The 25662-nt window shown below is 36.4% G+C and overlaps 1 protein-coding gene across 3 annotated transcripts in view; it reads right to left on the reverse strand.

The window, feature by feature from the left end:
• DTL (denticleless E3 ubiquitin protein ligase homolog) overlaps positions 1 to 25662 on the reverse strand; it is a 67044-nt gene that overhangs the window by 16994 nt on the left and 24388 nt on the right. For all 3 annotated transcript variants that reach the window (XM_003814190.5, XM_055108385.1, XM_063597300.1), the window contains exons 6-13: positions 23363 to 23428; positions 21286 to 21398; positions 19423 to 19496; positions 17985 to 18088; positions 17611 to 17715; positions 14094 to 14206; positions 8048 to 8137; positions 5634 to 5769 (exon numbers count right to left, since the gene is read on the reverse strand). In XM_003814190.5, the coding sequence (XP_003814238.1) occupies positions 5634 to 5769; positions 8048 to 8137; positions 14094 to 14206; positions 17611 to 17715; positions 17985 to 18088; positions 19423 to 19496; positions 21286 to 21398; positions 23363 to 23428 (801 nt within the window). The remainder of the gene's footprint in view (positions 1 to 5633; positions 5770 to 8047; positions 8138 to 14093; positions 14207 to 17610; positions 17716 to 17984; positions 18089 to 19422; positions 19497 to 21285; positions 21399 to 23362; positions 23429 to 25662) is intronic.

The raw sequence follows: 25662 nt of genomic DNA on the forward strand, positions 1-25662 counted from the left end.
AACTGGAAATGTCATTTAAAATTATGTCAAAGTGGAGGGAATACTGATGACTTTTTTTTTAAAAATCAGTATTCTCTAATGGCTTCATATGATTCTTTTCTATTTTCTAAAATGAGAGAGAGAAAAGTACATATAACGACAGGCAATAGAAAGACATCCAAGTTCATGGACCAGAAGATTTAACATTATTACGATGTCAATACTTCCATAACTGATCTACACAGTCACTGCAATTCCTATCAAAATCCTAGCTGGCTATTTTGCAAACAATGACAAGCTGAAACTAAAATTTGTATAAAAGAGACCCGGAACAGTCGAGACAATCTTGAAATAAAAGAAGAAAACAGAAGTAGGATTTCAAAACCTACTACAAAGCTACAGTAATGAAGACAATGCAGAACCATAATAAGGACAGACACATAGATCAATGGAATTGAGAAGTCAGAAATAAACCCTCACATTTATGGTCAATTGATTTTTGGCAGATTTTTACCAATGACGAATCAATGGGCTAAAGAATAGTCTCTTTAACAAGTGATGGTGAGAAAGTTAAATATCCATATGTAAAAAATTTGAATGCCTAACTCACATCATAACACAAAAATAAACTCAAAACGAATCACAGGCCTAAACTAAAAAACTAGAAGAAAGCATTGGAGTAAATCCTTGTTACCTCAGAATAGGCAATAGTTTCTTTGATTTAACATCAAAAGCATAAGTGACAAAGGAAAAAACAGATAAACTGAACTTCATCAAAATTATAAAGTTACATGTGTCAAGAGACACCATCAAGAAAGTAAAAACACAACCCACAGAATAAATCATTGCAAATCATTACATGATAAGGGACTTATGTCCAGAATATATAAAGAATGCTTACAACTCAACAATAAAAAGACAAATAACCCAATTAGAATATGGGCAGAAGATCTGCATAGGCATTTCACCAAGGAAAATATATAAATGGCCAATAAGCACATGAAAAGACATTCAGCATCACTGGCCATCAGGAAAATATAAATCAAAACCACAATGGGATACTAATTCACACCTGCTAGGATGGGTATAATGAAAAAGATGGACAATAACAAATGTTGACAAGAACATAAGAGAAATTGGAACCCTCATTTTAGGTGTTGAAGATATTCTAGAATTAGATTGTATTAATGACTACATAACTCTAAATATAGTTGACTCTCTGTATCTTGAGTTCTGTATACTGGGTTCCACAGCCATGCATTCAGTTGACTACAAATTGAAAATATTAAAACAAAAACACGAAAAAAGATGGTTGTGTCTGTACTAAACATGTGCAGACTTTTCTTTCCTGTCATTATTCCCTAAATGATATAGTACAACAACTATTAATATACCATTTATAGTGTACCAGGTATTTTAAGTAATCTAGAGATGATAAAAGTATATGGGAAAATGTACATAGGTTATAGGCAAATACTACATCATAGATAATGAATCTGAGCTTCTGTGGACTTTGGTATCTGTTGGGGGTTCCTGGATCCAATCCCCCATGGATCCTGAGGGACAACTGCATACTAAAAGGAACTGAGCTGTATCTTAATTTAACCAAAATCATGACTCTGTGTTAGGAGGATGAGGAATATGAAGGTTTGATAGTGGTGGGACACAGGAAAGGGAGTTAAATCCTCATGTTACAAAGGAAAGAAGTTAATAAAGCTGAAAATTGCAAAAAATAAATAGAAATGCACAAAACTATTTAGAGGTCTAGACATACATATCAAAGAATCAGCAAAAGGATTTGAAAGAGGTTGCCTCTGGGAAAGGGAAACTATGAGGCAGAGGGTCTGTGGACTGCTATTTATCTTATTCAGTCTTGTAGAACTAGCTGACTTATTAAACTGTAATACTAAATTAATGAAAAAAAATTTTTAGGGCTGGGCACGGTGGCTCACGCCTGTAATCCCAGCACTTTGGGAGGCTGAGGCGGGTGGATCACCTGAGGTCAGGAGTTCGAGACCAGCCTGACCAACATGGTGAAACCCCATCTCTACTAAAAATACAAAAATTAGCTGGGCATGGTGGCACACGCCTGTAATTCCAGCTACTCAGGAGGCTGAGGCAGGAGAATTGCTTGAATAAGTGAGCTGAGATCATGCCACTGCACTCCAGGCTCGGCGACAGAGTGAGACTTTGTCTCAAAATAAAAAGAAAAGAAAAAAAGAAATTAAAAAAAGCAAAGAGCAAAAACAAATAAGGCAGCACCATCAAAGACTACAGAAACCAGACTTAGAACAAAAGACTCCTCTGAAGTCTAGTTCTGCATCTTCTAAGCAACTAAATAAGTCATTAGAAAAATGAACCTGTATATTTTCCCTTTCTCACCTTCAATTCCCCGTTAACCTTAGGCCTTGATGGCTGAAGTAAAATGAATCTTTAAGCTTAAAACTCAAGCTTAAAGATAAGAAAGTTTGAAACAGTCACTGAGAGAATATAAGAGTAAATGGACAGGGAAATATGATTGTTGGCCAGTAAGAGTCAACTTGAGGCTAGCAGTAATTAATTGAAAGTGAGCATTCCACAAGGTTGTGTGTTTACCATGTAAGTACAAGTATACAGCACAACTAATGATACCCTGAGGATCCACACTGTGGGTGGCTTACTGCTTGAAGATTTTTGCTCTTGGTTCATTGTTACTCTCTTCAACATTATCTGTCAATTTATGGTGATTAAAAAATCTATGTACATGATCTTTCCAATACCTTGGTTTCTCAGTTTTTTGACCTCCTTCTTCTATAATCTTGTCCTTTCACTCTCCTAAGCCACTTATTCTTTATCTTATTATTACCAATACCTGGAAATCTTCCATTATCTTAATTTCAATCATCCCATTCATCACCACTTATTTTCCCATCTCCCTTTAGTATTTCAATTCCAACAATCTTTTATCTTCAATCCACTGCTAGTACCACATTTACACTATCCCTTGGCCCCATTATGTCCTAACTTCCCTCCTGATATGGTTTGGCTGTGTCCCCACCTGAATCTCTTCTTGAATTCCCATGTGTTGTGGGAGGGACCTGGTGGGAGGTAATTGAATAATGGGGGCAGGTCTTTCCCATGCTGTTCTCGTGACAGCAAATAAGTCTCATGAGATCTGACAATATTATAAGGGGGAGTTTCCCTGCCCAATCTCTCTGCCTGCCGCCATCCATGTAAAGTGTGACTTGCTCCTCCTTGCCTTCCGCCATGATTGTGAGGCCTCTCTAGTCATGCGGAACTGTAAGTCATTAAACCTCTTTCTTTTGTAAATTGCCAAGTCTTGTATATGTCTTTATCAGCAGTGTGAAAATGGACTAATATGCCTCCTTACCAAGGTTATATCTTATAGTCATAATCATCCTCTGCATCCACTGTCAACTTCCTTCTTCACTTGCATTGCTAAACCACATCCCTGGTTAAATCTAGCTCTCTACCTATAGTATACTTGTACTTGCACAGCAAACACACAACCATGTGGAGTGCTCACTTTCAATTAATTATTGCTAGCCTCAAGTTGACTCTTGAAGCCCAACAATCATATTTTCCTGTCCATTTATTCCTCTATTCTCTCAGTGACAATTTCAGACTTTCTTATCTCTTCTAAAATCTCTACTCCCTTTCTCCCTTATCCTCATTCGCAGTTAATAACCCTGATTCATGTTTTAACATCAGAACAGAAGGAAGCTTCTGTAAGTTATGGCCATCTCATCTCTCCACCTCTCTCCCCACCATCTCTCAGTAGCCTACCTGCACCATGCTTATATATTCCACCTTTTCTCCAATTACTATGGGTCAACTATCCACGTTCCTGGCAAAGGCCTACCCTCCTACTGTGTATCAGATAGTATCCCCTCATGCTTAACATTGCTCCAGCAAATTCCCCTGCATCAATCTCCCCCTCTCTATACGATCCTGCCAATCACTGTGAAATGTTATATTCCTATTTAAAAAAACCCCAGCAAACTTCAACCCTGCTTCTTTCTCCAGCTACCACTTCACTTCTCTTCTTTCCTTTGTAACAAAACTCCTTGAAAGAACTGTCTATACTTGTAGTCCCCAAGTCATATACATGAATGACACCAATCAGGCCACCACCATACCACCAAAACAACACTCATTAAGGTCACCAAATAACCCCTATGATTGCCTAATCCATTGGTCAGTTTTTAGGCCTCACCTTATTTGGTATACCAGAAACATCAAATCAAATTCATCCCTCTTTCCTCTTATTTACTTGGCTTCCAGGATGTAACACTCTCCCAGTTTTTCTTTTACTTCTCTGGTTGTGGCTGCTCAGTAGGCTTTAATGGTATTTGTCACCTCCTCAACCTCTAAACATCGGGGTACCCCAAGACACCAGGCCTATTTTTTTCTATCTATAGCTATCTTCTCCCTGTGTGATAATGAACCTCACATCTGCAACTTCAACCCTGAACTGCAGAATTAAACATCTAAATGCCTCCCTGACATGTCCATTTGGGTGTTTAATAATCATATCAAACAACATGTCCAAATGGAACTCCAGCTATTCCCTCCCAAACTTGCTCTTCCTGCAGGGATATTTATCTAGGTTAATGACACTCCATCTTTTCAGCTTCTTAAGCAAAATCTCTGAAGTTATCCTTGATAACTCTCCCATATAGCCCCACATCTGATCCCTCAACATATTCTGTTGGCTCTGTCTTGTAAATATATCCAAAATTGGATGACTTCTCACCATAGCTTCTGCTACTACTCTGGTCTAAGTCACCATCATCACTTCCGGGATGATCTCAATGGCTTTTTAAAAGTAGCTTTTTGCTTTTACCCTGACCCCCTTACAATTTATCCTCAACACAGGAGCAAGAATGATCAAGTTAATCAAATTATGATACTCTTCTGCTCCAAACCCTCTGGTGGACTTTTGTCTATCAAAATAAAAGCCAAAGTCTCACAGAATTTCATTTTCTACTACTATTCCCTCCCTTTCCTTTGCCTGCTGCAGCCCTAGGGGCCAGCCATGCTAGCCTCTCTGAGGAAGAGAAAATATGCCAAGCATGCTCCTGCTTTAGGGCCTGTGTACTTTTATCTGCCTGGAATATTCTTCTTTAAAATATCTATATGGCTTACTACTTCACTTTCTTTACTCAAATGCCATCTTTTCATTGAGGCCTCCCTGGTCACCTAATATAAAATTTTGATAGCATACTTCACCCTTGCCCTTCTCCCTTTCCTATTTCCTTTATTCCTAAGCCCTTATTGTTATTTGACACAGTATATATTTTACTTTTTTATCTTGTTTATTGCCTCTCACACTAATATGTTAGCTCTATTTACATCTTCAGGATTTTTTATTCTTTTGTTCATTGCTGAATCCCTAGCAACTAAGAACAGGGCCCAGCACATACTGGGTGTTCAAGAAATATTTGTTGAATAAATCCACCACTGTATTACCTTGTATAAATGATAAACATAGTAGTGCTTGGGAAATACTTATCAAAAAGAATAAATGGCAAGAAGATAGTGCTTTTCTTTAAAAACATACCAAAGCAAGATCAAATCTAGCTTATTACTCTGTACTGTTGGACTAAACTAGTCAAACCATAAAAAACTTGGAAAGTATATGATATCCTTACCTAGGCCAGGTCTTGACTCTTTTTTCTTCTGAGAGGCCCAACCCACCGTGGAAAGTTTATCACCTCCTGGTTTCTCCTCTAAGCCTCTATTCAAGCGCCAGATTTTTAGTGTATTGTCATCAGAACAGGTAGCAATCTAAGAGGGAGTACCAAGAAGGGAATTAAGAAATTTCAATCAAGATTCAAAATACATTAAAAAATAGGTGTGTCTTAAGGCCTTGTGACTAGATAATTATTTTGTCTAATAAACAGGATATAGAAAATAATATTTTAAAGATCATGTACATCCATTTCTTGCTTTCAGGAATCATTCCAGATTTCCAACAAAGCTGACTTTTTAGTTTCTTCTTCATATACATTCTACTAGTATGTCTTTTGTTACGGTCATTTCTTATCTAATCTAAAGTTCTGGCTCTTTATCATCTTCTGTATAAATACAAAATATGTAGTTAAGACACTCTTTTTACTCTTCTGTTAAATGATCAATCAGTATATGTTACCAACATTCAATTTCTACAACTTTCTTCTGAATTCTGCATGTTGTGCCACATTGCTAAAGTAATGGCACCATTTGCAAGATCAGACTTGGCCCATGACTCTAGTAGGCTGTGACAAGTAGAAGGAAACCATTCCTTTTGAGATTCTTTTTCAGATAGGTAAAGGAGCAATCTGGGAAAACAACAAGTTCACTAGGCTGAAAGAAGTTAAAAAATAACCTTTGTCCCTTTAAAAATATCTGACTATTCTCGATCTTGGTCCCAAGCCTTTTATGGCAGAGAAAGTCCAGCTTGAAGAGCTTGTGGCAAATGGCCACTGGTACCAGAGCTGTTCCCCAGCATTTGTTTATATAATTTCTCTATTTCAGTCACTAAAGAGAAAGAAAAAAAGAATACACGTTCTCTTAAGTCTTGGCCCCCAAGAGACTGGCAGCTTTTTCCTTTCCTTACTGGGAGGCCAAAAGAAGATACACATATTTAACTGTTCAATATGAAATGTTTGGAATCTCACAGTTCCTCTATAGTATATTAACAATATTGAGCTTTGTACTCAAATAATCTCATATGCAAAATGGGAATAAAGTTATTTGCCCAAAGTAACCACAATCAAATGGAAGAGCTAGAATTTAAACCCAGCTTTCTCCTATTCCAAATGCCAGACATTAAAAACACAAAAACAACACAAACCATATTCTACTTTCCCATTTCTAGGCTTGGGATGAAATTATTTTTAAGACTTAAAAAAGTAGCCAATAAATTAGTATAGGTAAACAGTCCTGCTATTTCCTTTAAGCACAGGAAATAAGGATAATTAATATATGATGTTTGAGATGCACAGGGGTAAGGATAATATATGACGATTGAAAAAAGATAACATAATTAACTGAATAATTCAAAAATCATTCAACTTAGTAAGTCCCATGAAGATATAACCCTCCATGTTAAAAGAAATTACATGGAATCTCAGAGGAAAAAATATCATTAATATGTAATTTTGGGTGACTAAAGTAATGACTTAAAAAAAAGTAAAGGTCTGCCATGAAGTTGAGCACAGAAATGGTAACAATAAGGAGAGAAATCCACAGCAATACTGGAAGCTAGCAGGGATGCCACAAATAGACCAGACCATGAGAAGTTTCTGGAAGATAAAAAAACAGAAGGGAACAATAGGCAACAAAACCTCAAAACGTCATACGTGAAAGGGGAGACCTCCACAGAAATAAGATTTCCTGTAGAACCCAGAATAACTCAAAGACCAGAGGCAATGGGGTTTGGGAGAATGACTGGAACTTGAGCTACTATTATATGAAATTCCAATAGATACATAGTTTTTAATGTTTCTGGCCTTTCTACATTTTAGGGTTTTTTTGTTTCTTAAAGTGTCACTATAAAAAAATTAAAAGGTGGGCATATTTTCTTCTTTCTGAAGTATCTAAAACATTTCAGACCTACTTACATAGTTTAAGCAATAGATAACCTAACATGTTAAGACTTCACAGTTACCATTTTGTTAGCCATATGTGAAAACCCAAATTGGGCTGTCAAGATGTTACCTTTAATATACTACATTGATAATATCTAAAAAGTAAAAAAGACTAGTTCTCACCTTAGATTGTATTTTTATCTTAGATTTTAGTAGAAAATTTTAATTAACAACTTAATCCTACATTTAGGAAAGAAATAACTGTAGGGAACCAGAAATCTATCCTTATTTCACAGGGCATAATACCATTATGGTATGGGTAGAGAAAAGCAGAATATGCCTGAGTAATGTGAATATAGATCCTGGATGGCCTTTAGGTCTTTAAAATCTCAACTTAAACATAAAAATTTATATCATTCTCAAAACAAACCTTAGAAAAACCTATAAACCTGTGATCTACATTTTAAACCAACTATAGAGATTCATTTACAAACCTTTGTGAAGTCAGATGGACACCAGCACACAGACGTGACCTCTTGAGAATGACCCAGGAGCACAGTAGGAGGTTGCCAGGGTGTGGAGACCTAGTGCAATCAAAAACAAACAAGTCAGCAAAGCAATATTAGATTTCCCAGATAGAGGCCTTTGAATTCAGAAGTGTGTCTTAGAGAGCTTTAGGATTGTTACCAAAGGCCACTAGACCTGCCTAGCTATAGTTGGGAAAAAAAAAAAAAAAAGATTTCCAATGGGCAATGAAATATTTCTGTTACTAATCTGAGAAAACACAATGAAAACAGTCAAAATAAGTAAATAACATGAGCTTACACACAAGGATAGTTCTTATTTCCTATCAGGACAACCTAGCCATATATATTTTGACTAAAATTCAAGACTGGCATTGTCCCTTATTCCTTAGGTGGTAAACTTTCTGGAAGGATGTTATCCATCCTTAAGTAGTCAACTCGACAACTCAGTCCTGTTTTTACACAGCATAGACATCTTCAGATCCCTAGTCAGCTACTTCTAGGAACACTAACTGTGAAACCTGAAGATTTCTGAAACATGCTACCAGCTCTCTTGGGACAAGATGACGGTCTTCCTTCCAAAAGAAGACCGTCCTCTTGTCCCAACAGAGCTGGTCACTAACTTTTACAAAACCCAAAGTTATACTCCTTCATTTTGAGTTGGATAACCTTCATTCTGAAGGGGTATAAACTATATTTTACATGGCACTTTGGTATCCTTTCTGAAAAACATTTTTTTCCTCTAAAACTATATTTTAGTTAATTTTCTGAGAGAAGTTTTGAATTTTCAAGTAAGTGTCACTCACATTTTAATATATTTTAATGCAGAAAGAAGGGTTACATTGTACTGTCCTGTACATGTGACTAAGAATATTTTCCCATCATCAGATGCCACCAGTTATATACATTTGACAGCATCATACAGCTGACTCATTCAAGAGATGTCAATCTCTTTCATAGGCCATGGGAATTAATCAGCACAATAACGAGTACAAACGCACATAACTATTATTAGCATGTGTGTTTCAAAAGAGCAAGGAGGTTGGGGCTGAGAGAAGTTATTCTCTTTTCATTTTCCTGAGGCTCTGAATCATGGCTCATTTGTATGAAGAAAGTGGAGGTGACTCTGGAATGATTATTTGTGAGAATGACTAAGTAAACTTAATAGATTCCCCAGATTATGGTTAAGAGATCTGACACACTGACTGATAAGGTTATTCAACTCAATCATTAATACTCCTCTCTTGGCTTAAATGGTACATATGCAATAATTAAAAAAGCAAAAGAAGACAAAGAGCGGAGTCTAACTTGTCTTGCAGAGTTAATTAAAATTTATCAGAAAGGAAGCTTTTTCCACATCTACAGGAATCTCACTTACTGCCTACTCCTACAATGGCACAGAGATAATTCATTCTTTCACAACGTAACATATTTTAGAAAAGACTTTGAAGATCGTCTCTAACTATCCCAGTAGTCACAGAAATTTTCCTTTCCTCCTCTGTTTGGGATAGCCCCAGTCGATTAAGTTTCTCTTCACCCAAGGTCCAAACAGGTCTGGTAGCAGCAAATTAGAAGGGAGAGGAAATCCTCAAGTCCTACTGAGCATCCCTGGTAGAAACACATTATTGTCTTCCATTGATTCACCCTGCTTATTGCCTATAGCTTTTAATTTCATGATATTGGTCCTTTCTCAGTTTCTGTATTATAATACCTAGGAGAACCTAAATGTGTACACCAAGGGTTAAAATAAGTTTCAAAAAACCCCCTAAATACCCACCAATAGAATATATGCACATTTTTGCATTTATCTATAGGGTTTCAGAGAAAAAAGAAAGAGACCCATTAGGAAAACATTTTGGAATACGTTAACAAGGTATCAATGACGACAGTAAAAGTCTAAGCCAGGCACTTTACATAGCATTAAAAGTGGGGGGAAGTTTCCTCAGAAAGTTAAACAATTATATGACCCAGCAATTCTATTCTTAGGAATAGAATTCTGTTCCTACACTCCCAGGAGAATTAAAAACCTATGTTAAACAAGAACTTATACACAAATGTTCACAGCAGCTTTATTCATGTCAAAAAATGGAAACAGCTCAAATGTCCATCAACCGATGAATGAATAAACAAAATGTGGTCTATCCGCACAATGGCATATTATTCAGTCATAAAAGGGAGTAAGTACTGACACATGCTATAACATGGATGAACCTCGATATTATGCTAAGTAAAAGACGTCACACACAAAATGCTGATTTTGTATGATTCCATTTATATGAAATGTCTAGAATAGCAAATCCATAGAGACTGAATGTAGTTTAGCAGGTGATGGGGAGGAAGAGGGGATTAGAGAGTGACTGTTAAAGGACACGGGTTTTTTTCTGGTGTGATGATGTTTGGGAATTAGATAGTGGTGATGTTGGTACAATACTGTGATTACAATAGTAACTACTCCATTGTAAACTTTAAAATGACTAAAATGGTGAATTTTATGTTATATGAATTCTATCTGAATAAGGAAAAATGGGAGGAAGGGCGTGTTATGGGTTAAAATGAGAAACTAATGTCTACCACGTTTTTATGAACTTTTATGCTTTGATAGTTTAGGACTATCCTAGGGTATAGTATGACTACTTCAAGAAAGATTCATTTCTTCTAATGAGATTCAGGTGGCTTTTAAATCCTTCATTTTTATTCAAATAAATTTTTATTTATTGTCCCTACATTATTATAAGAACATTATCATAATTACGTAACTTCATTTTTTAAAGCTTCCTTTCCCTTTTAAGTAGGAAGGCGACTATTAAGTCTAAGAGACATTTATATCCATGCATTTTGGAGATGCTCAGACACAGAAGACTGTCCTCTCTTACATATTCTACTTTTTGTAAAATAAAGACTTTAATTCAAGGCACAAGGAATCCCAAAGTTAAATCTCCTAGAACTAAGAAGGTACCTCTAGAAGTAAGTGGCTCTAACCTACAGATGTCATAAAGTTATTTTGTGTACTGAAACATACAAAGAATATCAGCACTTTTCCTCACAAAATCTCTTCTCTGCCCAGTTGGAAACCAAGTCTAATCTTTATTTCTGCCATGAGATCATTTACACTTCCTAAAGTGTCAGGCTCAACGTTTCACCAGTCAGTGGTAGAATGACTATGCCAAATCAGTTTATTTATAACCACTTCGATGCTATTCAGTGGCTATATCAGAAACAAACCAGAGAAAAGAGGATGGGGTGGGGGTGAGGCAATAGTTAGGAAATTAAAAAGAAAAGGTATAATATTAAATCTTTTTAAGTCTTGGGCCTCAATATCAGTCCGAATATATTATATTTCTCCTTTGCTGGGCAGTAGTGAGGATTAAGAGGCCATTCTCTTCTGTCTTAAGATACAAAACTCCCTTCTATTTTGTTTTCTTGTGCCCATGGGCTTTTTGGCTTTTTAGTATAGAAAAAATTCCAATACTTAAGAGAATTCTGACTTTTTGAACACGTAGAAGAGCAATCTAACAGCCTGGATACTCAGCTTGAATGGAATTGCTCTTAAAATACCACTCCTCCTTTTTTTAATCATGGAAAAGAGAAACTGAGCCACCTCACTAGGCAAATTCAAATTTAGGAGGTGCGAGCTTGCCAGGATCTCAAATATCAGAGCCTGTACACCGAGTTATGTGTGGACAGGCAGAAGAACATCACGTCTGAACCACGTCATTCAACACTGACATGTGACCTAGCCTAGGAATTAAAAAAGGGTAACCCATGTATGTGGTAGCCACTGATTGGTTGTCTGAAAATGGCTTAGAAACAACGGCCAACTATATTTAGTGTATATCTTTAAAGGCAAGTATTCCCACAACCTTCATTCCCTGAAACAAAATTTTAAAAAGGCCTTTGCACTAGAGAAGAGGAAGGAACTTTAACAATTGTCAAGAAAACTTTACACAGATACACATAATATATAATTGTACACATAATTATGTATATATATAATTTAAAAATTTATTAAGAATTTAAAAACTATCAAGAAACTATACAACACATGTAATTGTATACATAATTATGTACATATAATTAAAACTTAATTAAGAATAATTTAACAAGAATGATCAATACATAAGTATTTTTTGAATTATTCTTATATGCTTTTTGTGATGTTGGAAAAAAAAATTTTTTTTTTTTTAACAAGAAACAAACTTTAAAAGATACAGACCTGTGGTAGGAATAAAATCCTCTAGTTAAGTTGGGAGCCAAAGTGGAGAAGGAAACATAGGCAAGACAGTGAGCAAAGAAGAAAGGAAAAAGGTAGCAAAATAAGCATTAAGACCAAATTTGAAACTGAAAATTTTAAATATAAGACAGAGCGTTAGTGCCAGCGACATAACATTGTTAAAGTTAAAATCTCAAGTAAGAAGAATATTATAAAGAGGAAACTCCATCTTGTGATGGAAGTCAAGTATATACTTTATAGGCATTTAAAAATATAACAAAAGAAAGAAATATGCTTGTAGAAAAAGGCAGGCCCAATAGAAGCATCTTGGATAGAGCAATATCTCCACCCTGTGACTATTTAGGATATTGTTAGTAAAATTTTAATAAAGTAGTGTTGCATTTTCGCAACTCCAGTTATATAGAAATCACTTTTCTTTTGTACTTCCCTCAGGATTGGAAGAAATTAAGCTGAAGAATTATGCTTCATACTAAACAGGTTTTACCCCTGTCCTAAAAAAAATTAGCAATATTACTTTCTAGAGCTTGGCAGGATAAAAAATGATATAACTTTCTCTTGAGAAGGGATTTGATACTATCAGAACTATGGGATCTATGAAGTTTTAGACATTATGACTTCAAAACCCAAAATATGTGAACTCTAATCATTCAATTCACCAATGTCAAAGACATTTATGAAGTTACAGGGAAATCTAGAAGATAATTAATTCTTAGTCATGGGTAAACAATGCCTTAATGATCATTCTCTGAATTCCCAGAACATTTCCATAATTAATTATTCCTTCAAGAGACATTTTTCAGTAATAAGCAAGTGCTACCTGTTGTCTAACATTTTTATTTTCTCCACTGGACTTCAAATGGACAGCTTTAAATTTCTTAGCTTACAGTAGACACTTTAGAACTACTGTTATTAAAAAAGTTATTTAAAAGATTATTGGCCAGGCATGGTGGCTCATGCCTGTAATCCCAGCACTTTGGGTGGCCAAGTTGGGCGGATCACGAGGTCAGGAGATCGAGACCATCCTGGCTAACATGGTGAAACCCCGTCTCTACTAAAAATACAAAAAAAATTAGCCGGGTGTGGTGGCAGGCACCTGTAGTCCCAGTTATTCGGGAGGCTGAGGCAGGAGAATGGCGTGAACCCGGGAGGCGGAGCTTGCAGTGAGCCAAGATTGTGCCACTGCACTCCAGCCTGTGCGACAGAGTGAGACTCCATCTCAAAAAAAAAAAAAAAAAAAAGATTAGCAAATAATGCTATTAAATATATAAAAATCTGATAAAGCAGCCATATCTACTTTAGTGGCCTGAAGATCACCTACTTGTAAGGAGAGAATAAAGAATAAATTAATCATAAAAATATTTTTGAGTTTCTGTTTTGTGCAAGGCTCCATGGGTGATTCAAGCACAGGAGCCTAGGGATCAAAATACTGTATTCTGAAAGAGAGTTTGAAAACATAGGGCAGAAAGTCAGTATAGCATGTTTTCCAGGATGCAGGACAAAGTAGTTAAGGTTCTTATCACCCTCTGAATTCTCAATTTCCTAATAATTTTTGAAACAGAGGATACGAATTGTCAATTTCTGACAAGCTATGGCCCTGAAAGTGTCATACATTCTGTAGTAGAGTAAGGTTTCAGCTATATTAAGAGCCAAGAGCAACCTTTACTAAATATCTGATGCAGGAATAGTATAGCATGTGGTTACATTAAACTTATCTCATATTGGACAGAACAAATATTTGCAAGAAAACTTCAGTCTAACACTTGTGGGTGAAGTTTAGCAACTTACCTTCCATATGTAGGCAGCTTCATCACTTGAGCCACTAACTAAAAACTGGTCATCTGGACTAAGGCTGGATTTTACATAAAAGGTAGAGTTCTGGTGTCCATTGAAAATAGCCACTGCCAGAGGAAAAAAACCAAATTACTTGGCTCCTGTTATTTCTAGTGGTCAAATGGATATAGACAGCATATATATTCTAACAAGTTTTATCACTGTATTGCCTATTGAAGCAGATGATCTAGCTTTATCCATCAAATACAAGGGAACTAGACATTGGCAGAAAAACAAAACCCTAGAAGGAAGCTTTATATTAGATCCAATCTCATGAACTCAGTCTGAGTACTTGGTATGAAAATGGCGATATCAAGAGAAAAAAATTGGAGGGAAAACATTCCTTAAAAAAAGAATCCAGCCAATGTCCAACTTGCAGTAAAATGCCTTTATAAGACCCTCTCTCTCCAGCCCAGGGTAGGATTTTTTCCACTGCATAATATATTCATCTAATTTCCCCTTAGACTTCAGGCCTCTTGAGGATAAATTTTATATCTTACTTTTTCCTCACTAGACTTTATAGTGCTTTGAACAGAGTAGATCCTCAAACATTTGTTCCATGAAAAGGAAAAAAAAAATCAGTGAAAAGTATCATTTGAGTTCTGGTTAAAACTTACTAATAGCTTATGTGGGATGTGAGAATCATTTTAATCCAGCACTTTAAGTAGGCTGAATGGTGGAAGAGCTAGTGGGGTAAACTGTTTATATGTAAGGCACTAGATTAGGTTTAGCCTTCTCACTCTCAATGGCAAAAGGGCAGGTAACCCAATCTAGCATATGTTCTTAACAGGTTCTTCTATCCTAAGAAGGTCAAAACCTGAGGCCTCTGACATCAGAACACTACTAGGAAATACAAGAGAAAAATCTCAATTATTGGAGAATTTAAGGGTACCTTTAGGCAGGAAAAAACAATCACACTCCAGAGAGAAAAGTATTAGTAGGGGACTTAACAGCTTTCCATAAGTGCTCACAGGAATCTCTTCCATTTTCTAGAATAAAGCTGGAAAAGAACTTTGTATTTATAGCTTTAAAGGAAAAAGCTATGCAGGCATAGCAAATACTCCTCACATCAGACATTTTTACTGTGAAAGTGAGGCAGGATATGAATCAATTTGTATACACCTATTATCACTGCAAAATAAACAAGCTCCTTTATTCTGAACATTGTTCTAAAACTGTAATTTTTAATCTTCCTCAACTCTCAACTATGAATGGAAAACTAGCCTGAATTTCCCACTACACCTGTAAGTATTTATTGCCCTCTGCTGGTCTAAGAAAGGCTGGTATGATATGCACTGTAAATGTTTAAACCTTGCTGAAAATCCTCCTAAAATGTATGTTGGCTTTAATGAGCTCAATTTAATCTTGCTTTGGTGATCTGGGCTCTTAAAGTACTTCCAACCAAGTCTTCCTTATGAACATATAAACACCATAATACAAAGCATGGTAGATCAAGTATCGAATCCAAGATCGATTCAGAAGTTTTGAAAAGGACAAGTAATTACAAGACGTTACACACACACACATAGTTGTCATTCAGTTTTTTTTTTTTTTTTTTTGAGACAGGGTCTTACACTGTCACCCAGGCTGGAGTGCAGTGGCAAGATCATGGCTCACTGAAGACTCAAACCTCCCAGGCTCAAACAATCCTCCTACCTCAGCCTTCCAAGTAGCAGGACTACAGGTGCATGCCACCACATCCAGCTAATTTTTTGCATCTTTTTGTCAAGATGGGGTTTCACCATGTTGCCCAGGCTGGTCTCGAACTCCTGGGCTCAAGTGATCTGCCAGCCTCGGCTTGGGTTTATAGGTGTGAGCCACCATGGCCAGCTGTCATTCAATTTTTAAGGAACAAATCGATCTATTAACCTATCTACCTATCTATCCATCTGCGCAAATGAAATTAAATAGAAGCACAGAAAAGGTTTACTAAATTATTAGCAAAGTGTTGGACAGCAGGACACTAAACTCAAGGACCTTTTCAGTGCCACACTGTAGCAAAAATTATATAGAAAGAGCTCTTGTACATCTGATAATATAATCAGGATTAGGCTTTATCTTTCAAGGAAAGATGTTGAAAAGTCTATTTTATTTGACTAACTAAATTAGCAGTTCTCCAAGCTCAGATTCCATTAAGGAAAATAGCAAAAGAAACACCTCTTCCCTTTTCTAAATACTATTGCTCCTGTTTAGAGAAAACTAGACCCAGTGCAAAGTATCAGAAATGCAGACTATGATGCTGCCACCGATACTAAAGTCCTAATAAGATTGCTTGGGGTGATCTTTGGAAAATTCTGTAAGATCTCAGCTAAAATGACAAGTTCTGGGCCGGGCATGGTGGCTCACGCCTGTAATCCCAGCACTTTGGGAGGCTGAGGTGGGTGGATCATGAGGTCAGGAGTTCGAGACCAGCCTGACCAACAAGGTGAAACCCTGCCTTTACTAAAAATACAAAAATTAGCCAGGTGTCGTGGCGGGCGCCTGTAATCCCAGCTACTTGGGAGGCTGAGGCAGGAGAATTGCTTGAATCCAGGAGGCGGAGGTTGCAGTGAGCCGAGATCAAACCACTGCACTCCAGCCTGGGCAACAGAGTGAAACTCCGTCTCAAAAAAAAAAAAAAAAAAAAAAATTTATATCTATAGCTATATCTATCTATCTATAAATAAAATAAAACAAGTTCTGTACTTGAGATTTCTTGTTTATCAGCACTTTTTACTTTAGTGGAAACTGGGTAACTCTGAGGATTGGTTATGGAATTCAAAGTGTTTTTGAAAGATCTATAGATGAGGAATAACCAGGCTACTAAGATGTTGCTTAAGAAATTGATGTTCTTAAAAATAATGTAACCCAAATAACTCTCTTAAAGCATGCCTGAGGCTGGTGATTTGGAAGAGGGAGGGGAGAGGATTAAAAAAAAGAGGAAAGCATGCTTGAGAAACTTGGGTTTTCTTTTTAAAACTATCATTTATTTATTAAAGTATCAGATTCTATTTTTAAAGTTTTGAGGAAAAAAAAAGGTGAGGCTGGGGAAAACATCTAGAAATAAAAGGGCCTCTAACATTAAGGAGAAGGCTGAGATAGGCTGAAACTATTTTGGGGGTATGAAAATTTCAGCCCCCTAATTTTAACCAGCAGCCCCTAAAGAGGAAAAAAGCTGAGCAGAAGCACTTTATCTACTCCACAGCTTATTACACCAAAAATTGAGAGAATTCTAAATATAGGCCAAAGGGCATAATTTCAGGAGATACTCTCTATTAAAATAAAGTCACTATGTAAAGCACAATTCAGCTAACTTATGAAATCATCACAAGGAATGTACACTTATGAAATTATCACTGGATGTAATCAAAGATGCCAAAGTCCTCATATGGCTTAATAAGTTCAGTTTAGAAGAAAGCCCATTAAATTATCATCACCAAAAAAAGCCCATAATGCTTTCCTGGTAAGAGAATTTGAATGACTAATATCTTACCTGGAGAAGTCTTCAACCCCGTCATATTAAACATGTAGATGTTATCGTCTGTGCAATTAGCAAATAAAGTAGAGCCAGTGGAATCCAAAATCAGACTTGAATATCCTGGAAAAAGGAAACTTAAGTTAGCATGTCCTGATGATGGTGAGTAGATGTGAGGTTAAAATGTAGAGACAAAAATAGATCATTTCATAAGAATCATCATCAGAATTCTTTGTCCCCAAAATATACACAAACCAAAAACATTCTTCTGAGTTTTTATCTTTTGAACTTCACATATTAGAATTTTTCATATCAATGTTACTGGAAACTAGCCTTTTTTGTTTTTAAACAAAAACTCTTATCTCCCCCAAAAGACCTATACAAAGGCTTACCAAGTTTTCGAGTGCTGCTACCTGGGTACAGGAAAGACTTGGATGCTATGGGTTCTTGTCGATAAGCAGTATAATTCTTACGTAAATCCCATACTTTGATTATCCTAAAAACCAAGGCAAATAAATATTTTGTAGACCTTCTTCCAACCCCAAACAACTTCAATTACACTAAATGTGAAATGACTTTTAATCTAACTCCTCTGGCACATTAACTAGGTACAGTAAGGATATTTCATTGGGAAACAAATTAAAGTATCTTATACTGTTGTCTCCAATATCAGGCTTATAATTCTGACAGAACGGAAACAGATGTGATTTGACCCAGTGATGGGTTACTGGAGTTTACTCTAAGAGAACGGAAAAGGAAGATGAAGGTTGAGTGCCGATAGTAATTGTTCCATTGTTTTTAGAAAATACACTTCCTAAGCCTTTAATATTCTGCATATATCTTTTGATATCATAAGTAGCAAGTTCTGTCCCTGTGGTTATATCTCCATACATAACTCTTTAAATAATCTAAACAAATTGTTCTGTGAAATAAAGTATTTTTTCATTTCATCTATTGAGATAATTGTCTTAATCCTCTACTTCTAGTATGAAGGCAACTTGAAAACACAGACCTGCTATGAAATGACAGTATTCTTGGAAACAAACAGAGCAAGCTTTCACAGTCATTCACAAGCAGAACTAATAACCTTTAGATAATCCTTCATTCCTGCCTGAGAATTTGGTTCAGAGGGTTTTAGTGCCCAGAGGACACAATGGAAATCCTAGTTTGGTAAGCCATCATCTTTTAAATTAAAAATTTTAAGAGAAGGATACCTTGAGAGATATAATAGGAAGGAAACTTAAAGAGTCTCCATTTGCAAAGAATTAATATTCTACAACACAACCAACAAGCATCACAGAGCAGACTTATTTGGAAGCCAAGAATTCAGACTAATCATGGATGACAGGTATGTGAAAAGTCATTAGACCTTACTATCATCAATCTAGTTAGATTAATCCCAGAAATGTCAATTACATCCCCAGAATCAGATTTCTTCTTTTAGGATATTCTTAAACCTGAAAAAGACAAAACCCAAAGTAACAGAAATTTTACTCTTCAAAATGAGAATTAGTGACTAAATTATGTTGCATAAGGCAAGCAAGCTACCCAGCCAGCTTCTTTTCTAAGATAGCAACAGCAGCTACCACTGCTCTTATGTGCTAGACAATGTGCTAAGCGTGACACATGTATTCTTTCATTTAATTATCCAGCAAGAGTCCTTCAACTAGGTATTTTCCAATGTGATCTATAGTTCCTTTCCTCAGTTGGGGTACTTGCTATGTTGACAGTTGAAAGCACACACATTCAATTATAATGAGACTATGTGACTGCCTCATCACAGTCTCATAAAAAAGATCTCGTCAGAAGAAAAAAGAAATAGACTCTTACCCATCCACAGCTCCTGCTGAGACTAAGGTATTCTCGTCTTGAAAGAGGACCACAGTAACACTTTGCTGGAAATCCTGATAGCACAAGAAAAGAAAAAGAAGAAGATTCTATCTTGGGCATCATAATCTTTACCATCAAGAGAACAAGGTGCTAAAAAACGACTTTTCTCCCCAGACTGACTTAGATGAAGTCTTGTCTAATAATCTCAATCAGATATATATGCTGACCAAGAGGTAATTTTAGCAAGGATCATTAAGTTTTAGTATATAGTGTTAATATTTCAACTTATACTCAAAAAACAAACTGGTGACTAAAAGATTTTGCTTGTCTGAGCCTACTGTATCTACTTAGACTCAGCCCTACTAATATGCTGTGGGTATCCTTAGGAAACTTATTTAACTTTCTTGTGCCAGTTTAATCTCTAAAATGTTGCTGTCTACCTAGATTATCATATAGGAGTATCAAAAGAATTATGAATAAAAGATTATTTCATGCCCTGAAAAAGAGGCCCAGTGGAGTCGTACCTCCTAATTGCTATTACTTAACAAGTTATCTTGGCTCAGAACCAGATTAAATGTCTGAGATGCTACTCGTTTTAACTTCATATGGCCTCTACTATCTGCTTCCATTCACGCTTGTGTCCTGTTCGCGGTGTATAGTTTTAAGTCTTAATGTCTTAGCAGTCATACTTCCCCCAAAATATTAACTTGTACCCTACACACCAGGAATATGAAAAAAAATTACATTAAAGTGAGAAAAAGGGCAATTTTTTAAAGAAAAAGGATATATTATGGGCATTGTTTGAGCTCTGACTGTAAGTTATTAGAGTGGTACTATGTTCTACCCATGTGTTTCTCAATATATTTAACAATATTTTGTCAAATGCTTAAAAATAAGCTGGCCAGGCGTGGTGGCTCACATCGGCAATCCCAGCACTTTGGGAGGCTCACGAGGTCAGGAGATTGAGACCATCCTGGCTAACACGGTGAAACCCCGTCTCTACTAAAAATACAAAAAATTAGCTGGGCGTGGTGGCGGGCACCTGTAGTCCCAGCTACTCGGGAGGCTGAGGCAGGAGAATGGCGTGAACCCGGGAGGCGGAGCTTGCAGTGAGCCAAGATTGCGCCACTGCACTCCAGCCTGGGTGACAGAGCGAGACTCTGTCTCAAAACAAAAAACATATTTTTCTGTAGTTTGTATTACGAAAACAACAGGTATTCTTTCCCCTTAGAAAACTGCATCACAGTACTTAATATGCTTCTTCAAACTACTCCTCCCCCACTTTTCCTAATGAATTCCACTATAGGGGTGTGTTTGTGTGTATGTGTGTGTTTGTGTCTGTGTGTGTAGAGAGATTTTTAGGGATGAGTAAGGTGAATTTTTAACATGTGCCTCAGGCAACTCTGATGCACACAGTATTTGAAGTGATGGCTATCTCAATTACCCTGATTTGATCATTATACATAGTGTACCCCCCAAAATATGTAAAATTATGTTATCAATTTTTAAAAATGTAGATATTGAAATTGTAAAAAAAAAAATCACTTTCTGCTTAATGGCATGAGACAACATCTTATGTTTAATTCAATCTAATTCTTTAAAACCAAAATAAATTTAAAGATATTTATCAACGAGGCTACATATAATATTTTAATTCCATCAATAATATAGGTAAATGGCATTATAATTCAGAATAACTAAAAATTAGAATTTGAGAACCACAAATGTAGGTACTGAATAAGCAATAAACCACTGATATTAAATGAGAATCATGAAGATTCTCATTCACTTAATCAATAGCCTCCCATTTATTCTATCCTACAGATAAGATCTGCACACATGTATACATCTGTAAAACCTTACCACAGAAGGAGCAAGTCCTTTTGAATTCTGTTTCTTCTTGGGTTTTGAAGGGGTTTGCTTGTCTGAGGTATTGTGAGCTCCACTGATTTGATTCACTTGCCTATAAAACCCATCTGAAAGATATTCCAAGGAAATTTAGGTTTCAGGATTCTTACATGCTGAATATAACATGTGTACATAAAACTTCAATATTAAGTAATTTTTGACCAAGTTGGTGAAATTAGAAGCCAGCAGAGCCAGCTGTACTACATCTCCCGTGGTGAGACTATAATGTATAAAAAGGGAGAGATGTTTATAACAGCTTTAATAATTGCCAAAACTTGGAAACAACCAAGATGTCCTTCAGTAGGTGAATGGATAAACTTTGGTTCATCCAGACAATGGAATATTATTCAGCACTGGAAAGAAATGAGCTTGATAAAGCCATAAAATGACATGGAGGAAATGTGACTGGGGGAAGTAATAAGATCAGTGGTTGCCAGGGCTTAGAGGGAGTTAGGGATGAATAACTGGAGCACAGAGGATTTCTAGAGTAGTGAAACTATTGTGTATGATGCTACAATGGTGGACGCATGTCATTACATATTTGTCAATATCCACAGAATGTGTAATACTAAGAATATATAACACTGATGTAAATTATAAACTCTGAGTGACAGCATGTGTTGACATAGGTTAACTGATTATAATAAATGTACCACTCAGGCATAGGATGTTGTCAGTGGGGAAGTCTGTGTGTGGGCAGGGCAGGGGCTATATGGGAACTCTCTGTACTTTCTGCTCAGTTTTGCTGTGAACCTAAAACTGCTCTACAAAATAAGGTTTATTAAAATTTTTCTAAATAATTTTATTATTTATTTCAAAATAGCTAGAAGAATGGGAGGCCGAGGCAGGCAGATTGCCTGAGGTCAGTTCCAGATCAGCCTGGCCAACATGGTGAAATCCTGTCTGTACTAAAAATACATAACTAGCCGGGCGTGGTGGCATGCACCTGTAATCCCAGCTACTCGAGAGGCTGAGGTAGGAGAATTACTTGAACCCGGGAAGCGGAGGTTGCAGCGAGATGAGATCATGCCACTGCACTCCAGCCTGGGTGACAGAGTAAGACTCCGTCTCCAAAAAAAAAAAAAAACAAGAAACAAAAAACCAGAAGAGAAGAATTGTAATGTTCCCAACACAAAGAAAAGATAAATGTTTGAGGTGATGGATATCCCAATTACCCTGATTTGATCATTTCATGTTCTATATATGTATCAAGATATCACATATACCCCTGAAAATATGTAGAACTGTTATCAATTTTTTAAAATGCAGACACACAAAAAAATTTTAATAAATTAACTAAAAGTGAACAGTGAGATAATCATCGTCTGCTTAATGGCATCATGAGACAACCATGAGCTTATGTTTAATTCAATCTAATTCTTTAAAATCAGGCTGGGCCTGGTGACTCACGCCTGTAATTTCAGCACTTTGGGAGGCCGGGGTGGGCAGATCACTTGAGGTCAGGAGTTTGAGACCAGCCTGGCCAACATAGTGAAACCCCATTTCTATTAAAAAAATACAAAAATTAGCCAGGCATGGTGGCGGTGCCTGTAATCCCAGCTACTCAGGAGGCTGAGCTAGAGGAATTGCTGGAACCCAGCGGGTGGGGAGTGCAGTGGGCCAAGTTCATGCCACTGCACTCCAGCCTGGGTGACAGAGACTCCATCTCAAAAAAAAAAAAAAAAAATAATAATAATAAAATAAAATAAATTCTTAAAAACCAAAATAAAGACATTTATCAGTGAGGCTGCATATTAATATTTTTAAGTCCATCAATAATGTGGGTAAATGGCATTATAATTCAGAAGACAATATGAGATAAATACATGAGTGTAATACTTGTAACAGTGACACTCATGTATTTATCACTCAGGACACTCAGTGAAGATCCTGAGATCTGGAACAGTGAGCAGAAATGGGGAATTATGAGTACATGCCCCCTGGTGGTAATCAGATGAAATCACTAACTTTCACTCAAAATTAAGTACAGGGTAATCCCAAATCTCTCAAAATTAAAATAGATCTAGATAACCTTTTTTGTTGCACCTGGTATCCCAGACCATAATGTTGCCATCTCTTCCACCTGTACAGAATACAGCTGTGGGGAAATAAACAGATTATTAAGAGGTTAACAAAACCAGTCAATGACACATATATTTCAGTTTAAATTTCCTAGACTATCTATTATGTGCTAGGTACTGTATCTGTCACTGGAGATCAAACATTTAAAAATATATGGCTCAATAACAAATAGGAAAAAGGATTATGAAGAGCTTGAGATGCTAATGTTGAACCAAAACTTCATAGAATCACCCCTCTGTGAATTTTTTAAAACCCATATAAAATATATAGTACAGTTGTAATAAGAATAACAAGAGTCAAAATACAGAGTGCTTCTTATTCTAAATGTTAGCTACTATCCCGCGTGTTTTATAAAAATTATCTCAATCCTTGCTATCCACCTTATTAGGTAAGTACCAAGAGAGGCACAGAGAGGATAAGTAACTTGTAAAGGTATTCCTGGCAGTATGAATCCAGAGCTTACACTCCAAACCTCTAAACTGTATTGGCTCAGTATAAAAATATGGACCAGATCCATATGAAGTTTGTTAAAGAGGTTGCCTGTGGGATGCAATGGGATTGGAAAAGGCACTATAGGAGAACTTCAATTTATCTGTAATGTTTTATTCTTTAAAATTAAGCCAGAAAAAAACTCTGCTTCCTGTGTGAAAGAGTGAGCACTTAAACTAATCCACTTGCATTAGTTGTAAATGGGATAAAACACAAAAACAGCTACCTGAGGGGTCTGTGGAAATTGAATGAAAACATGCAATTTTTCTTACTGATACATAATATTTTACATATTTATGGGGTATATGTGATATTTTGATGCCTGCATAGAATGTGTTATGATCAAGTCAGGGTATCTGGGGTATCCATCACCTTGTAGTCATCATTTCTATGTGCTGGGAACATTTTAAGTTCTCTCTTCTAGCTGCTTGAAATATACAATAATTTGTAAGGTGACAATAGTCAGGTATCAAACAATGGAACTTATACCTTGTATCTAACTTTATGCTTGTATCCATCAAGCAACCTTTCTTCACTCCCCCCTCACACCCAATCACTTTCCAGCCTCTGGTTATTTATCATTCTACTCTCTACCTCCATGATACTGTTTTAGCACCTACATATAAGTGGGAACATGTGAAATTTATCTTTTGTGCCTGGCTTGTTTAACATAATGTTGATGTGAATGACATTTCCTTATGGCCAAATAGTATTCAATTGTGTATATACTACATTTTTAAAAACTCTATTTGTTCGTTAATAGACAGGTTGATTGATTCCATATCTTGGCTACTGTGAATAGTGCTGCAATAATGTGACTGCAGTTATTCCTTTGATACACTGTTTTTCTTTGGATCAATACCCAATAATGAGACTGCCAGATCAATGGTAATTCTATGTGTTTTGTTTTTTTTTTTGAGAAATCTTACTGTTTTCCATAGTGACTGGACTAATTTACATTTCCACCAACAGTGTATAAGAGTTCTCTTTTCTCCACATCCTTGCCAGCATGTTTTGTTTAATAATAGCCATTCTAACTGGGTTAAGATGATATCTCACTGTGGTTATTAGACATGTTGAGCAGTTTTTCACATACCTGTTGGCCATTTGTATGTCTTCTTTCGCGAAATGTCTATTCATGGTCTTTGCCTTTTTTTTTTTGAGACAGGATCTCACTTTATCACTCAGGCTGGAGTACAGTGGTGTAATCACCGCTCAGGGCTCAGTGATCCTCTCATCTCAGCCCTACCAAGTAGCTGGGACTACAGTAGTACACCACCATGCCCAGTTAATTTTTTTGTATTTCTTTGTAGAGACAGTTTTGGCACATTGCCCAGTCTGTGTTTGCCTACTTTTTAATATTTTGTCTTTTCTACTGTTGAGTTGTTCGAGTTCCTTGTATACATTCTACATATATTCCCTTATCAGATAAATAGTTTGCAAATACTTCCCATTCAAAAAGTTTTGGCATGCAGAAGCTTTTTAGTTTAGTATAGTCTAGTTTATCTATTTGTTCTTGTTGTCTGTGCTTTTCAGTTCTTGGCCAGCCATAAAATCTTTGCCTAAACCAATATCCTGAAGTGTTTTCCCTATGTTTTCTTCTAGTAGTTCTATTGTTTCAGGTCTTACATTTAAGTCTTTATAATCCATCTTGATTTTTTTTTCTTTTTTTCTTTTTGAGACTGAGTCTCACTGTGTCAACCAGGGTGGAGTGCAGTGGTGCTATCTTGGCTCATTGCAATTTCTGCCTCCTGTGCTCAA

The sequence above is a fragment of the Pan paniscus genome, chromosome 1 (genome assembly GCF_029289425.2).
Source record: "Pan paniscus chromosome 1, NHGRI_mPanPan1-v2.0_pri, whole genome shotgun sequence".
NCBI classification, from domain to species: domain Eukaryota; kingdom Metazoa; phylum Chordata; class Mammalia; order Primates; family Hominidae; genus Pan; species Pan paniscus.